The sequence below is a fragment of the Scyliorhinus canicula genome, chromosome 2 (genome assembly GCF_902713615.1).
Source record: "Scyliorhinus canicula chromosome 2, sScyCan1.1, whole genome shotgun sequence".
In the NCBI taxonomy this organism is placed as follows: Eukaryota; Metazoa; Chordata; class Chondrichthyes; order Carcharhiniformes; family Scyliorhinidae; genus Scyliorhinus; species Scyliorhinus canicula.
Genome location: NC_052147.1, coordinates 258,053,165 through 258,071,129, shown reverse-complemented (window position 1 = coordinate 258,071,129; position 17,965 = coordinate 258,053,165). Strand labels below are relative to the sequence as shown.

The following is a 17,965-nucleotide window of genomic DNA, read 5'->3' as shown; positions in this document are numbered from 1 at the left end:
TATCTCAAACAACGACGAATCAGACTGCAGAAGGGAGGTAGATCACTTGGTTGCATTGTGTACCGAAAACAACCTCTCTCTAAATGTTGGAAAGACCAAGGAACTGATCTTCGACTTCAGGAAGCGTAGCACAGCACACCCCCCGTCTACATCAATGGCTCCAAAGTAGAGATGGTCGATAGCTTTAAGTTCCTGGGGGTCACCATCACCAACAGTCTGTCCTGGTCCACTCACGTTGATTCAAAGTCAAGGAAGCCCAACAATGTCTCTACTTCCTATGGAAGCTAAAGAAATTCAGCAGGTCTGCATCGACTCTCTCAAACGTCTACAGATGTGCCATAGAGAGCATCCTATCTGGCTGTATTACAGTTTGGTATGGCAACTGCTCGGCCCAAGATTGCAAGAAACTGCAAAATGTGGTGAATTCAGCCCACCACATCACATAAGCTTGCCATCCTCCCATTGAATCTGTACACGCCTCCCTCTGCCTCAGAAAGGCAGATAGCATTAAGAGACCCCTCCCACCCAGGCTTTCCCCTCTTCCAGACCCTTCCATCAGGCAAAAGGTACCGAAGTCTGAAGACCTCCAGACAAAGGAACAGCTTCTTCCCCACAGTTACTGGACACCTCGACGACTCTCCCTTGGACTTCTCTGTTCCCTGTAAGAACACTATTCACAACGCCCTAAGCTGCTCTTGTTTGGCCTTGTTCTGCCAAATTTGTTGATGCACCACTATCAATGTACTCATCGATTATTCGTTTGTCTAGTATGTATGTACTGTGTAGGTTCCCTTGGCACGCAGACACAGAGAGGGGGCACTTCAGTACATGTGACAATAAATATCAATCAAAGAGAAGCGCACATGCAACGAGACACGTATACAATTAGGACCAGCTTAAAGGAAAAAAGTGGGCGGCATGGACTTATTGGGCCGAAGGCTGCATATATGTGTGTATGTATTTATGTGTGTGTAAGTATGTGTAATATATATATATATATCTTACATGCATATATTACATATATATTATATACTATATATATTATATATTTGAGAGACAGAGACACAAACACTCAAAGACACACATGCAAACATCTCTCACTCAAGAGACACACACAGAGAGAGCGAAAGAGAGAGACACACACAGAGACAGACACAAATACAGAGAACAAGAGTGAGAGGCACACACAAAGACATGCACAGAGACAGACACACACAGAGAGAACAAGAGACACACATAGAGAGCGAGAGATACACACATACAGAGAGCGAGAGAGACACAAAGATACACACATACAGAGACAGACGCTTACAGAGAAAGACACATATAGAGAGCAAGAGAGAGATACACATAGAGCGCAAGAGAGATGCAAAGAGCAAGAGAGAGACACACACATATAGAGAGTGAGAGAGACACGTACATGGAGAGAGCAGAGAGACACACACATAGAGCGCAAAAGAAACACAGAGAGCAAGAGACACACACATACAGAGAGCGAGAGAGATTCACACATGGAAAGAGCCAGAGAGACACACACAGATAGAGCGCAAGAGACACAGAGAGCAAGAAAGAGAGACACACACATACAGAGAGCGAAAGAGAGAGAGACACACATGGAGAGAGCACCAAGAGACACACAGGTAGAGAGCCAGAGAGACACACACATAGAGAGCCAGAGAGAGACACACACATAGTGCGAGACACATATAGAGAGAGCCAGAGAGAGAGACACACATAGAGAGAGCCAGAGAGAGAGGCACACACACATAGAGAGAGCCAGAGAGAGACACACACTCATAGAGAGAGCCAGAGAGAGACACACACAGATAGCGAGAGGGAGACACAGATACCGAGAGGGAGAGACACGCAGATACCAAGAGAGAGGGCGACACAGATACCGAGAGGGAGACACACAAACTGAGAGAGATGAAGACACACATACCGAGAGAGAGGGAGACACACACACACACACATAGAGAGAGAGGGAGACACATTTGGAGAGGTAGGGAGAGGAAGACACACATAGAGAGAGAGAGAGAAAAAAACATAGAGGGAGAGAAAAACAGAGGGAGAGACACATACAGAGAGAGAGAGAGGGGGAGAACATACGGGGGGGGGATGGGGGGAAAGAGAGAGAGAGAGAGAGAGAGAGAGAGAGAGAGAGAGAGAGAGAGAGAGAGAGAGAGAGAGAGAAAGAACGAGAGCCAGGGAGAGAGAGCCAGGGAGAGAGAGCCAGAGAGACACACACACATAGCGAGAGATACATATAGAGAGAAAGAGCCAGAGAGGGAGACACACACAGAGCTAGGGAGGCACAGATACCGAGAGAGAGGGAGACACACATACCGAAAGAGAGGGAGACACACACACATACCGAGAGAGAGGGAGACACACATAGAGAGGGGAAAAGAGAGAGAAATGAAATGAAATGAAAATTGCTTACTGTCACAAGTAGGCTTCAAATGAAGTTACTGTGAAAAGCCCCTAGTCGCCACATTCCGGCGCCTGTTCGGGGAGGCTGGTATGGGAGTTGAACCGTGCTGCTGGCTGCCGTGGTCTGCTTTCAAAGCCAGCGATTTAGCCCTGAGAGACACATACTGAGAGATCGAGAGCTAGGGAGAGAGCGAGAACATACAAGGGGAGAGAGAGAGAGGGGCTGAGGGAGAGAGAGTGAGAACGAGGGAGAGAGAGAGAGAATGAGAGGGAGGGAGAGAGAGAGAGACAGATTCAGAGAAAGAGAAACTTAGAGAGAGACACACATACAGAGAGAGCGAGAGGGAAAACATGCAGGGAGAAAGAGACACACGCACATACACAGAGACACAGATGAGGGTATTCCCCCTCAGAGGTCATTAGTACGTGGAATTCTGTTCCCCAGAGAACAGTGGAGGTAGGGTCGTTGAATATTTTTAAGGTCACATAGACAAGATTCTTGATTAACAAGGGAGTCAAACATTATAGAAGTTGGACAGGAAAGCAGAATTACGGTCTCAAACAGATCAGGCATGATCTTATCAAATGACAGAGCATGCCAAGGATCCAAATGGCTGACTCCTAATTCATATGTTCGTAAAAGCAATGATGTCAAGATGGCTCTAGGTGGCACAGTGTTGAGCACTGCTGCCTCTCACCATTGAGAACCCGGGTTCGATGCCAGCTCCCGGTCACTGTCCGTGTGGAGTTTGCACATCCTACGTGGATCTCACCTCCACAAAACCAAAAAAGATGTGCAGGGTAGGTGGACTGGCCATGCTAAATTCCCCATGAATTGGAAAAAAAGAATTGGGTACTCTAAATTTTTTTCATTAAAAAGCAACAGACCAGTACCATTAAATACAAGTGTCATCAGCAACTGCTGCTTTCTTGTGTAGGTCCATGAGCTGGAACAGATCAGATGAAATAACGGATTGGGAAGTACATTAAAAAATAAAATTTTACAAATTATATTAAAAACATTGATTTTTATATATACGCTGCTTCATTGCCATTTTGTCTTCTGTTGGTGTCTGGGGTTGCATTAATTTTTGAAAATGTGAATGGGGTCACATTGGAAAATAAAATCTCGGAGAGTGCTTCCCAACCTAAGAAATCATTGGCAGCGAGTGGCTTTTTTCTTGGAAATCTTTGTGCGCAAATTGGACCCTGCATCGCTATCCCCATCTCGCCTCAATTATTTGTTCTGATGTGCCTATACAAATTTCCGTGCACAATTTTTTTTAGGAACTGTAAAATAGTCAGCCATTTCTACACTGTTGGATACTCTGCAGCTATCAACAAATTAGCATAAAATAAAAGCAGATTCAATTTCAACGCTATAGTAAAATAATGTATTTGTTAGAGGGTGGGAAAATTAAATAAAAAGATTGGAACAGAGCAAAAGTAATGGATCAGGAAGAGTTAGAAACCTGCAAAGACTTATAAAACTTTACAAGGGTCTTATAAATGTAAAGCACGAAGACCAGGGCTTTGCTTTCTGACTCAGTCGTAACATTTTGCCTCTGAGGGAATGCTGCACCAACTGTAGTGCGGTCTTCAGATGAGACATTATCAAAGGTCCCGTCTACACTCTTAGGTGATTGCAGGAGGTCTCATAACATTATTGAAAAGAGCAAGAGAGATGTCTGTAGCTGCCAAAATCTGATCGTCAATCAACATCAGCAACGGATGATTTGATTAACTTATTGTAGTTTGTGCGAAAATTGGTTGACAACATTTTCCTACATTAGCGACTCTTCAAAATTTCCCATCTTTTCCATTCCTCTCATCCTCCCCAGGGTGCAGAAGTTATGAAAGGTGTTATAGAAATGCAAGTTTTTTTTGATAGCTCTATATCACAAGAAAATTTAAGTTCACATTAAACAGGTTCTATTATTACATCTGCTGATGAACATGCACAACAGAACAAGCTGTTGCAAGATTAAATCAAAACAAAAATTTAACATTTTGGGAATTTCATATCACCCCTCGCATCTTTTCTTTCTTAAAGTTCATTTATTTAAATATTTTTTTTCTTTTTTTTAAATATAAATTTAGAGTACCAATTCATTTTTTCCAATTAAGGGGCAATTTAGCTTGCCCAATCCACGAAGCCTGCACATCTTTGTGTTTTGGGGGCAAAACCCACGCAAACACGGGGTGAATGTGCAACATCCACACGGACAGTGACCCAGAGCCGGGATCGAACCTAGGACTGTGGCTCCGTGAGCCTGCAGGACTAACTCACTGCACCACCGTGCTGCCATTTATTTAAATACTTAACAGTAAAGATAAGGAAGGTAAAACTTACACGGTAGATCCTGAATGATTGGGACATAAAAGAACTTTTCATTGCATTTGATGCCTTCACAGCAGCAGAAGAACACTTCAGGGCTTTCTTTTGTTTCAACACATTCATCCCTACAAAACAAAAACATACAGATCGCTTGACATTTGTTCACAGCCACATGGTTAAAATTGCTGGACAATTTTAAAAATCAAGACTATAGATAAGACTTTATTTTTTACAAAGGTAGGTACGAAGAGATAAAAGCACTAAAATATTATTGCATACTTGTCATAACAGTTCCAGTCGTCCAGCCAACAGCCTCGTTTCACAATTTCTATAGAACCAGAATTGTTCTTCCATGTAGCAAAACAGTGTCTCCGTTTATCTTTTTCTCCATCACAGTGCTCAATCCCACTTTGATTTGTTCGGTCTTTCTCCCAGTCTGCATTATAGAAAACGCACACCTGCTTCTCAGATCGACCAAGGATAGCACCTAAAAAAAAGTCAAGTTGAATTTGGTGTGATAAGTTTGATGAAGAGAAAACATAACATTTAAATCAATTGTGTCCACATTTAAGACTATGTAAATATGAAAATGATCATATTGTGCATCATTACAATTATGAAATAGAAGGCAGTCAAGTAAATAAGAGTCAAAGTACTCTTATGGCAGGTTGATGAAAAAAGTGAACTCGTATGGAGTTCAGGGTGTACTAGCTAGACGGATAAAGAACTGGCTGGGCAACAGGAGACAGAGAGTAGTGGTGGAAGGGAGTGTCTCAAAATGGAGAAAGGTGACTAGTGGTGTTCCACAGGGATCCGTGCTCGGACCACTGTTATTTCGTATATACATAAATGATCTGGAGGAAGGTATAGGTGGTCTCATTGGCAAGTTTGCAGATGATACTAAGATTGGTGGAGCTGCAGATAGCGAGGAGGACTGTCAGAGAATACAGCAAAATATAGATAGATTGGAGAGTTGGGCAGAGAAATGGCAGATGGAGTTCAATCCAGGCAAATGCGAGGTGATGCATTTTGGAAGATCTAATTCAAGAGCGGACTATATGGTCAATGGAAGAGTCCTGCGGAAAATTGATGTACAGAGAGATCTGGGAGTTCAGGTCCATTGTACCCTGAAGGTGGCAACGCAGGTCAATAGAGTGGTCAATAAGGCATACAGCATGCTTGCCTTCATCGGACGGGGTATTGAGTACAAGAGTCGGCAGGTCATGTTACAGTTGTATAAGACTTTGGTTAGGCCACATTTGGAATACTGCATGCAGTTCTGGTCGCCACTTTACCAGAAGGATGTGGCTGCTTTAGAGAGGGTGCAGAGGAGGTTCACCAGGATGTTGCCTGATATGGAGGGTGCTAGCTATGAAGAAAGGTTGAGTAGATTAGGATTGTTTTTGTTGGAAAGACGGAGGTTGAGGGGGGACCTGATTGAGGTCTACAAAATTATGAGAGGTATTGGAAAGGGTACAGAGGAGATTTACAAGAATGTTGCCTGGTATGGAGGGAAGATATGAGGAAAGGCTGAAGGACTTGAGGCTGTTTTCGTTAGAGAGAAGAAGGTTAAGAGGGGACTTAATTGAGGCATACAAGATGATCAGAGGATTAGATAGGGTGGACATCGAGAGCCTTTTTCCTCGGATGCTGATGTCCAGCACGAGGGGACATAGCTTTAAATTGAGGGGAGATAGATATAGGACAGATGTCAGAGGTAGGTTCTTTACCCAGAGAGTAGTAAGGGCGTGGAATGCCCTGCCTGCAACAGTAATGGACTCACCAACACTAAACACATTCAAATGGTCATTGGATAGGCATATGGACGATAAGGGAATAGTGTAGAGGGACTTTAGAAGGGTTTCACAGGACGGTGCAACATCATGGGCCGAAGGGCCTGTACTGCGCTGTAATGTTCTATGTTCTATGTATGGACAGGGTGGATAGCAACAAGCTTTTTCCAAGGGTGGGGGTGTCAATTACAAGGGGTCACGATTTCAAGGTGCGAGGGGGAAAGTTTAAGGGAGATGTGCGTGGAAAGTTTTTTACGCAGAGGGTGGTGGGTGCCTGGAACGCTTTGCCAGCGGAGGTGGTAAAGGTGGGCACGATAGCATCATTTAAGATGCATCTGGACAGATATATGAACGGGTGGGGAACAGAGGGAAGTAGATCCTTGGATAATAGGCGACAGGTTTAGATAAAGGATCTGGATCGGCGTAGGCTGGGAGGGCCGAAGGGCCTGTTGTGTGCTGTAATTTTCTTTGTTCTTTGTTCTACTCCAATTCATGTATATAAAAGATAACTGAAGTCACCACAAGACTTCAATTTTGAAACCTTGTATGAAAAGGACCCACATTTGAAGAGCATCTAAAATGCAACACAAAAGTAGTGTGTTCCAGTTAGAGGAGATCAACTCCAGTATGAATTACTCATCTTTGTAAGTGGTTAAATGTCTCCATTATAATCAATTCCTAGTTATTTTTAAAAAATATTAAATTTTCAATAATTCTTTTAAAGAGTCTTTTCACACTATTTCAGCTTCTACCATCATCTCATGAGCTATGCCCAAATCATTATTTAGTCCATGAAAATTTAAGAAGTAATTTGATTTTAGTGCTTTTCACTTTTTGGTTGGTTGTCTGTGCAAATTCTTTAATGTGATTGGCTGTTTGATGACATCACTGTAGCTCCGTATTAGGAATTCCTATTAATTGCACGTTGAAATGAAAATCGCTTATTGTCACAAGTAGGCTTCAAATGAACTTACTGTGAAAAGCCCCTAGTCGCCACATTCCGGCACCTGTTCGGGAAGGCTGGTACGGGAATTGAACCGTGCTGCTGGCCTGCCTTGGTCTGCTTTCAAAGCCAGCGATTTAGCCATGTGCTAGAGAGTTAAAATTCTCATTTGAGACTAGTTCGTTATATGGGGCTTCCTTCAGGGTCTGAGATGAACACCCTTGTTGCTATCACAAAATTCAGGCTTTAATCTATCACTTTGGCCAAAGAATCACGTAGAGAAATCAGCAGATAGGATAAATTAAATAAAATGGGTTAAAATTTGACTCCTGAGGAAACCATGTCAGAAAATCATATCACTGGAACATCAATTCAAAACAAAATAATAAAACATATTTTTCACATCCTGGATTCTTGAAAGAGACTTGAAAATTGTTTTGGCTACAACAAATTTTTCTGTAAGACCAAGACAGAAAAATTAACTATTAAGTCAACCTTTTTCCCGCACAAATTCTACTTTTGCACATGACTATTTTTCATTATTAATGTCATGTGCGTGTCCATTTAAGAAAGATTTGGTCTTACCACATGACTTGCAGCACGGCTTCAGTGATGTCATTTGTGGGTGGAGCTGGGCTGTGGCTGTCAGGTGAAAGAGGGTTTAGGTTTTTAGGTTTCAGTTTTGGTTTGTTGCTTTGGACTGCAGAAGAGAAGCAGTGTTTCCTTGTTTTCATTTTAAAGCTGTTCCAGGGAACTAAAAGCACATAGGGTATGGCAAACTGCCTTGATAACTTTAAACATAAGAGTTGTTTTCCAGAAGAAGTTTTGAATCTGCTGGTTGGAGGCTGGATCTCAGGGAAAGGACCAGTCCCATTCAAGTGAAATTACAGTGTGCTGGGCCACACCCTTGAAAGGGGTTTTGGTTTATTGGATTTTGTATTGAATTGAATTGTGCTAAGGGGGATTCATTAAGTTATATATACTGTAGCTATTGTGTTTTCTTTATGTTTGTAATTGATAACAAATTCTTGCTGTGTTTTATATATGTTAACTACATTCTTATAATAAACTTTGTTTTGATAAAAGCGCCGAGGAAGTCTGATGAATCACAGCTTAAGTGAATGCTCTTGTGCTCATCCTAGCCAAAGTCAACCTAAAAGTTATAGGCCAGGTGAGCTTCATAATTCATCTTGCAGTTTCTAAGCCCTGGCCCATAACATTAATCCATACAAATATAATATAATCATCCTCTAATATTAAAACCAGAGTAAAAGGGTCTTAAAATGTATAAAAGATTATGTACTGTATTAAAAAGTTACTTAGTGCCCTGCAAAAAACAAATATGGATGACTTCTGACTGTATGGTATATCAGTGTAGACAAATTTTAAGACAAATATCCAGTTTCTACAATTAATTGCAGAAAGCATGCATTGCACATGCTGACTAACCAGCAAGCACCCAACCTTGAGGCTTTAAAAAGAAATGAGCACAATAATCCACTGGGCACAGCATTGGATAATATTCCTGGTTTCATAGAACAATCTAACTTTTTTTGTGACTGACCACCACCACAAGGGACCCGTGGCCTTTATAAAAAATACTTCAGTGTAAACATAACACAAATATTCTGAATTGTTTGTATATCAGAAGGTATGCTATAGTAAGTAATATGGTGGACATGGAAGTGCACTTGGAAAGCTAATTTGCTGGCAAATTAGAACTTCTCAGTACAGTATGTTAGCCTCGTTAATGATGCCTGGTATGTTAGGTTGGTAAGTGATGCAGAGTGACACCAACAGCGTGGGTTTATTTCCTGTACCGGCTGAGGTTATTCATGAAGTCGTCACCTTCCTCTCAAAGATGTGGAGATGCTGGCGTTGGACTGGGGTGATCACAGTGCATCTTTGTAGAAACTTAATGTCAGTGTCTATATGCGCAATCTTCCTGGAGATCCTCTCCACTTTGAGTCGGCAAAATCACCTTCCTCTCAAAGAGAAGAGCAGCCTATGGTCCTGTGGCGAGATTTACAATTTATATTAGCCACTGGCCATAAGCAATTCAGATACGGTTAACTGAATTTTGGTTAATAAATTAACAAAATGTTTTTCGCTGTCTCTACACTTACTGAAAGTTCAGTATATCTCTACCATTTCTCCAGTTCTGATGAATGCTTATCATTCAGAGATGTTAATATTGCAGGTGCTGCCTGACCTGCTAAGTATTTTTTTTGGTATTGTAACAGCAGCAATATAAACAATGTACATGAAAATATAAACATAGTGCAAATACCACCTCCCTCCCCAACAGGTCCCACCATTAATTAACCCCCTAATCTACGCTGACCTAACCCCTAACCCCCTCTGCTGACGATTAATTCTCCGCAAAGAAGTCGATGAATGGTTGCCACCTCCGGGCGAACCCTGACAGTGACCCTCTCAACCGCGAACTTAATTTTCTCCAAACAGAGAAAGGTAGCCATGTCCGATAGCCAGGACTCCGACTTTGGGGGCTTTGAGTCCCCTCCATGCTGGTAATATCCGCCTTCGGGCTACCAGGGAAGCAAAGGCCAGAATGTCTGCCTCTTTCTCCTCCTGGATTCCCGGATCCTGCGACACCCTGAAAACGCCACCTCTGGGCTCAATGCCACCCTTGTTCTTCTCATCCACTCTTAACCTACCCTCCCAAACCCAATCCCTTGAATTTATAACACTTCATTCTCCCAGGTCCAGCTCCAACAATGCCATTAAATTAGCTGTTATTTGGTAAACCAAATTCTATCTTCTAGGTTGAAACACCAAAGGCGCGATCCAACGGCTGCGTGGCGCTCTCGCTTGAGCATGGTGCGGCCAGTGAATGCCGGGAAAGCCTGCTCATAGGCTTCCCGGCAGTTTTCACATCTCCCATCTCCTCAAGTCTTGCGAGGAGTCGGAATCTGAAACACGCACACAAGGGGCGTGACCAAACAGCGCACGCCAAAGCGAGTTTTAAACCAACTTCGGAAACCTTGCCCAAAATCCACCGGCATGGCTGGATCCACCAGCCTCCCCAGCGAGGCTGCACCCGGGTGCCATTCAGTACTGGTCCACACAAATTTGGACCAGGTGGAACGGCATCCAGGGTGTCGCCTGGGCCACCAGAGACCCCTGGGTGGTCAGGGTCAGTGCAGGGTTGCCCCTTACACCAACACTGCAATTACGTTATTGCAAAAATCTCCGAGTCGCCACATTCCGGTGCCTGTTCGGGTACACAGCAAGAATTCAGAATGTCCAAATTACCTAACAGCACGTCTTTCGGGACATGTGGGAGGAAACCGGAGCACCCGGAGGAAACCCACACAGACAGAGAGAGAACGCACAGACAGTGACCCAAGCAGGGAATCGAACCTGGGACCCTGAGGCAAGTTTTTTTTTTTTTTACACAGAGGGTAGTGGGTGCCTGGAACTCGCTGCCGGAGGAGGTGGGAAGCAGGGACGATAGTGATGTTTAAGGGGCATCTTGACAAATACATGAATAGGATGGGAATACTTCGCAGTGCCAGGGTCCCAGGTTCGATTCAAAGAACAAAGAATACAGCACAGGCACTTCGCCCTCCAAGCCTGGGCCGACCATGGTACCTGCCTAAACTAAAACCGTCAGCTAAACTAAGAATGAACGGAGTTTGTATCCTTCCATTCCCACCCTATTCATATATTTGTCTCGATGCCTCTTCAATGCCACTATCGTGCCTGCTCCCACCACTCCTCAGGCAGCGCAAACCATATATTTACCACCCTCTGTGCAAAACATCTATTTCACACCTCTGTTCTAAACTTTCCCCCACGCACTTTAAACCTGTGTCCGCTAGTACTTGACTGTCCTACCCGAGGAAAGAGCATCTAACTATCTAATCTGTTCACGCCACTCAATCTTGTTGACGACCTCTATCTGGTCGCTTCTCAACCTCCGTCGTACCAGTGAGAACAGACCAAGTTTACCTAACGTCTCCTCATAGCTAATGCCCTCCATACCGGGCAACATCCTAGTAAACCGCTTCTGTACTCTCTCCGAAGCATCCACATCCTTCTGGTACTGTGGTGACCAGAATTCTACACAATATTCCAAATGAGGCCTAACTAACGTCCTCAACATGACTTGCCAATTTTAATACTCAATGCCCCGGCCGACGAAGGCCTTCTTGACCACCTTATCCATGTGTGTTGCCACTTTCAGTGATCGGTGCACATTCACGCACAGATCTCTCTGCCTGTCAGTACTCGCAAGAATTCTACCATTTATTGTGTAATACCATACATTGGACCCTCCAAAGTGCATTACCTCACACTTGTCCGGATTAAACTCCGTCTGCCATTTCTCCGCCCAAGACTTCAACCAGTTTATATCCTGCTGTATCCTCTGACAATCCTCTACACTATCCACAACGCCACCAATTTTTGTGTCATGTGCGAACTTAATCAGACAGCTATATTTTCTTCCAAATCATTTATATACACCACGTATATAAAGGCCCCAGAAGTGATCCCTGTGGAACGCCGCTGATCACAGGCTTCCGTTCAGAAAAAACTCCCTTCTCCTACTACCCTCTTGTCTTCTGTGCCCAAGCCAGTTCTGTATCCAACTTGCCAGCTCTCCTCTGATCCCATGTGACTTCACCTTTTGTACCAGTCTGCCGTGAGGTACCTTGTCAAAGGCTTTACTGAAGTTCATGTATACAAAATTTACTGCCTTTTCCTCATCTATCATCTTTGTCACTTCCTCGAAAAACTCAATCAAATTCGTGAGGCACGATCTCCCCTTCACAAAACCATGCTGTCCATCACTATAAGTCCATTTTTTCCCAAATGTGAGTGAATCCTATTTCTAAGTATCTTTTCCAATAATTTCCCTACCACTGATGTAAGGCTCACCGGCCTATAATTTCCTGGATTATTGATGCTCCCCTTCTTAAACAATGGAACAACATTGGCAACTCTCCAGTCCTCTGGAACTTCACCTGTAGCCAATGAGGATGCAAAGATTACTGTCAAGGCCCCAGCAATTTCCTCCCTTGCCCCCTTCAGTACTCTGGGGTAGATCCCATCAGGCCCTGGGGACGTATCTACTTTAATGTTTTTTTTAAGATGTCCAACACCTCTTTATTATCATCATGACTCAGAATATCTACACACTCTACCCTATATTCCTCATCCACCAAGTGCTTCCCTTTGGTGAATACTGAGGCAAAGTATTCATTTAGAATCACTCCCAATTCCTCTGGTTCCATACATAGATTTCCTCCAATGTCCTTCAATGGGCCAACTCTTTCTCTGGCTACCCTCTTGCTCTTTACATAAGTAGCCTCAGGTCTTTCCTTAATCCTGTTTGCCAATGACGTTTCATGACCCCTTTTAGACTTCCTAACTCGTACCTTAAGTTCCTTCCTACTTGCCTCACATTCTTCAATATTCATCTGTCCAAAGCCTTTTAGACCTTATGAGTGCTTCCTTTTTCTTTTTGACAAGGTTCATAATAGCCCTCGTTATTCAGGGTTCCCTATACTTGCCACCCTTATCTTTCAGTCTCACAGGTATATACCCGTCCTGAATTCTAATCAACTGACATTTGAAAGCTTCCCACATGCCGGATGTTGATTTTCCCTCAAACAAGCTCGTCTAGTCAAAGTGTAGAGGGGACATGAGGAATCATAGAATTTGATGTGCAGAAGGAAGTCATTCGGCCCATCGGGTCTGCACCAGCCCTTGGAAACAGCACCCTACTTAAGCCCACATCTCCACCCTATTCTAGTAACCCAGTAACACCACATAACCTTTTGGACACTAAGGGGCAATTTAACATGGCCAATCGACCTAACCTGCACATCTTTGGACAGTGGGAGGAAACCTGACCTCCCAGAGGAAACCCATGCAGACACGGGAAGAAAGTGCAAACTCCATAGACAGTCACCCAAGGCCGGAATTGAACCTGGGTCCCTGGAGCTGTGAGGCAGCAGTGCTAACCACAGTGGCACCGTGCCACCCACAGAAGAATTTTTTGGTTTGGTTTTTTTTTTGGTTTTACACAGAGGGTAGTGGGAGTCTGGAATTTGCTGCCTGAGTTGGTAGTGGAGGCAGAGACCCAAAGTACCTGAAATTGCACCTTAAGTGCTGTAAGCTACAGGGCTATGGGCCTGGTGCACGAAGGTGGATCAGTAGGGGCACCTGGATGTCTTGGACTGGCGTGGACAAGATGGATCCTTCTCTGCTGTGACTCCAAGTTTATTTAGTTAAGGTTAAAGAGCAATGCAAGGTGAATTCATTAATGCAAAACATCATATAGATTCAACTTGTATGGCTGTTGTTCTCTAATGTCTTACCTGTGGTTTACTGTCCCTGAATCACTACTTCAACTTCCTTCCAGAAATCCCCACTGGTAGAGCCAAACATACTGCTCGGCCACATTCCTAGAAAATTTCCTTCTAGGTAAAATGCATCATGTTCCAAAGCACAGTATGTGCAACTGCAACCATGAATTAAAGTTTTCACTTTATACCATATATACTCATATAAAATTGACCCCCATGACTTTTGGCCTAAAAAACTGGTCACAACGTTTTGACTTTGAAACATGCATATATATACACGATGCACAGATGACAGTACTAATTTGTACACAGTATAGCCCAGAGGTTTCTTTGCATTGTACCTTAACACTTGCACTGTACCTAATATCTTTATTCATGGCAGCAACATTAATGTTTAAGGCAAACACGTTTATTGCTGAATGTTTGTCTTGCACTCATTAGGCCATACGCAAGAATGCCAAAATTGAAACATTCACAACAATTTATACGGGAGAAAATGGATGATTGGTTGGCAAGTTGACTTTGATTGGCCAAGGCACTGCCATGGACAAAGCAACGGGGAACCCTAGACTCCCCACGTTTTCAGGTAATTCAAAAAAGAGGGATAAGCCTTGGATGTATTAATTTTGTTTGCAGAGAATTGTGTATGATTCCAGCAAGCATTAATGAACCACATCATGAGCTCGACTGATTATTTAAAATTGGTTCTTAGTGTAGCTATTAGTGCATCAGAATTGTCCAGCAAGTGCTGCCCAATCGCAGAATCATAGCTTTTGGAAGCGCAGGCTGATTGAGTACAGTCTGTACTCTGCCTATTATAATCAGCCGACTCATTAGACAAACAGTCAAGGTGACTTCATACATCTTCAAAAGAAAATTCCAAATCCTTGTTAACACCCAAGAAGAAAGCAGAGTGGAGGATGGAGACAAAAATACCATGTCAAGTCAAGTAGTTTAAAGTATTTGTGCATGGTGCCATTTTATCCTCAGAACAGAGTGATTTATGCAACTGTGAGCTGGACTTTTGTTATTGGGAGGGGGGGGCGAGGGGGGAAAGGTCATATAAGACAGATTAAACTCCAGTACTTTAGTTTAGTTTACATAGACAATTAAAATGCCAATTAATCCTGCATCGTAACCAATTTAGCTTCAATGAAAATGAAATGAAATGAAAATCGTTTATTGTTACAAGTAGGCTTCAATGAAGTTATTATGAAAAGTCCCTAGTCGTCACATTCCGGCGCCTGTCCGGGGAGGCTGGTACGGGAATCAAACCGTGCTGCTGGCCTACTTGGTCTGTTTTAAAAGCCAGCGATTTAGCCCAGTGTGCTAAACCAGCCCCTGGTGAGTCAAGATATGGACTTTGTTAAATCAAAGCACATCGAAAGTAATGCTGTGAACAGAACTATTCAAAAGTCATGCACTAAATATGCATTTTAATTGATTTGAAACTCAAATTGTGTTTATACAATGTTTCCAAAAAATGGCATATTTACAACACTTCAATTAAACCCACAGATTTTTCAAAAATGTATTCTTTCGCGCAATGTGAACATCATTGATGATGCCAGCATTCAGTTAGGAATGTAGGAAGTTAACAAGATGAACAGTGAATTTGAGATGAAAATCACAGGCAAGTAACAAGACTAGCTGGCATCTAGAAGAATAATAAGAGACAATTTTCCCAGGAACAATTTTAGGAGTCCAGAGACATTGAGGTGTGAATGGCCATATCAGAAACATAATTTTTCAGAGATCAGTGGGGCAATACAAATGCTAATTTTTAAAGGCAAGGAATTTGAGAGAGGTAGACAGCAGAATCCAAAGCGGGGAATAACAAAGAGACTAAACAGTATAACCATGAGCACCCTCATTGGGGAAGAAGGACAGTTTTCAATCGAATAATCAGACAGGCCAGTTCCATCCACAATCTGAACAGAGACCTGCTCTATCTAACATTTAGAGCCACAGCGAATTGCTGATATTCCCCTCTAAAAGACACAGTTTTGTGCCATCGCTGAACTAGGCTGAGATGTTTTGGTCCCTAAGCGGTATTGTGTGTTAACTATTAACTGTATTTAACCTACAGAGTTACTAACAATTGGATGTTGCTTGGGAAAATGGGTGTCTCAGTGAGATCAGGGAAGGTGGGTATATTTTGGGAACAAGAGGTAACTTCAGATAACACTATGTTTTGTTATTCATCTACTCAAATATTGTGGTGTATATTAGTCTTTTGTTGTGTGGTTTTTGTCTTTTCTTTTACTTTCATGAATATTCTTTATTGTTTATGAAACGACTGGACTGGTTACTCACTGGTTTGTACATGGTTCCTCACATTGGGGGCGATTCACCGACATGGCGGCCAAGTGTTCGCGCCATCGTGAACGCCACGATCAGAGGATTAGATAGGGTGGACTTCGAGAGCCTTTTTCCTCGGATGGTGATGTCCAGCACGAGGGGACATAGCATTAAATTGAGGGGAGATAGATATAGGACAGATGTCAGAGGTAGGTTCTTTACTCAGAGAGTAGTAAGGGCGTGGAATGCCCTGTCTGCAACAGTAGTGGACTCGCCAACACTATACGCAGTCAAATGGTCATTGGATAGGCATATGGACGATAAGGGAATAGTGTAGAGGGACTTTAGAAGGGTTTCACAGGGCGGTGCAACATCGTGGGCCGAAGGGCCTGTACTGCGCTGTAATGTTCTATTCTAGCCCCCACAGGGGGCCAGCACGGCGCTGGAACGGTTCACACCGCTCCAGTCTCAGTACTCGGCGCCAAATGGGTGCCATGCCAACCTGCGTCATGCGTAGTTGGGCCAGCACAATCCTGCGCATGCGCAGTTGTGCTGTGCCATCCTGCACATGCGCGGGAAACGTCTTATGCGCGCCGGCCCCGACTCAACATGGGGTCGGTGTTTTGGGGCCAGCTGCGCCGGAAAGTAGGCCCGGGAAGGGGGGAGGAGGCTGGCCCGCTGATTGGCGGGCCCCGATCGCAGGCCAGACACCATTGGAGCCCCCCCCCCCCCCCCGAGCGTGCCCGCAGAGTTCCCGCCAACCAGGGGTGAACAGCGCCGGCGGGACTCTGTCATGTCGGAGCAGCCCCGCCAATTCCAGCGGCCCGCGGCCGGCGCCGCATCTCAGAGAATCGCGCGCCGGCGTCGGGACGAGGTTGCTCCGATTCTCCGGCCTGGCGCGGGGCTCGGAGAAATCGCCCCCATCATTCCAAACAAAAACACACCAGTAAGAACTAGTGTTTCAAGTTATCCTTCGGGGATAACTTGACACTAGCACAGATAACATCAGCGGGGTTCTTCACAATTCATTGTCCACCCTTAATTCCCCTGGAGAATGTGGTGGTGAGCTGCTTTCTTGAACTGCTGCCCACATGGTGGGGTACACCGACATTGATGTTTGGAAGGGAGTTCCAGGATTCTGGCCCTGCGAAAGTGAAGCAACAGCGAAATAGTCCAAGTTAGGATGGTGTGCAACCTGGAGGGGTACTTGCAGGTGGTAGTGTTACTGCATAACTGCTGCCCATGTCCTCCCATTTGGTAGTCAATGTGCTGTCGAAGGAGCCTTGGTGAATTGCAGCACAGCATCTTGTAGAGGCTGCCACTGTGTTCCAGAGGTGGAGGGAGTGAATTTTTTTTCCAAGGAGGTAAATCGGGGCCAATTAAGAGGTCTGCTTTGTCCTGGATACTGTCAAGCTTCAAACGCTGTTGGAGAATATTCCATCGTACTCCAGACTAGTGCTATTGTGGAGGGTTTAAACTAAATTTGCGGGGGTGTGGGAGCCAGAAAGATATCAGGGAGGAGTATCAAGTTGCGCAGTATACTGACAGAGGTAAATAAAACTAAAGTAGGAAATGGTAAGTTATTAGGAGGGGGTCAGAGTAAGTAAGAAAGTTTAAATCACAATTAATGTGCATACATCTGCAGAGGAAGCAGTGACTTCTATAAGGTCGCCCCTCAACCTCAATTCCAGTTAAAACAAACCACGTTTATCAAACTTTTCCTCATAGTTAATGCCCTCCATCCCAGACACCATCCTGGTAAACCTCTTCTGTACCCTCAACAAAGCCTCCACATCCTTCTGGTAGTGTGGCGATCAGA

At 44.0% G+C, this 17,965-nt stretch overlaps 1 protein-coding gene across 3 annotated transcripts in view; it reads right to left on the bottom strand.

Annotated features, from left to right (window-relative positions):
* LOC119962101 (activin receptor type-2A) overlaps window positions 1–17,965 on the bottom strand; it is a 197,041-nt gene that overhangs the window by 61,254 nt on the left and 117,822 nt on the right. For all 3 annotated transcript variants that reach the window (XM_038789970.1, XM_038789969.1, XM_038789971.1), the window contains exons 2-3: window positions 5,051–5,258; window positions 4,787–4,896 (exon numbers count right to left, since the gene is read on the bottom strand). In XM_038789970.1, coding sequence (XP_038645898.1) covers window positions 4,787–4,896; window positions 5,051–5,258 — 318 coding nt within the window. The remainder of the gene's footprint in view (window positions 1–4,786; window positions 4,897–5,050; window positions 5,259–17,965) is intronic.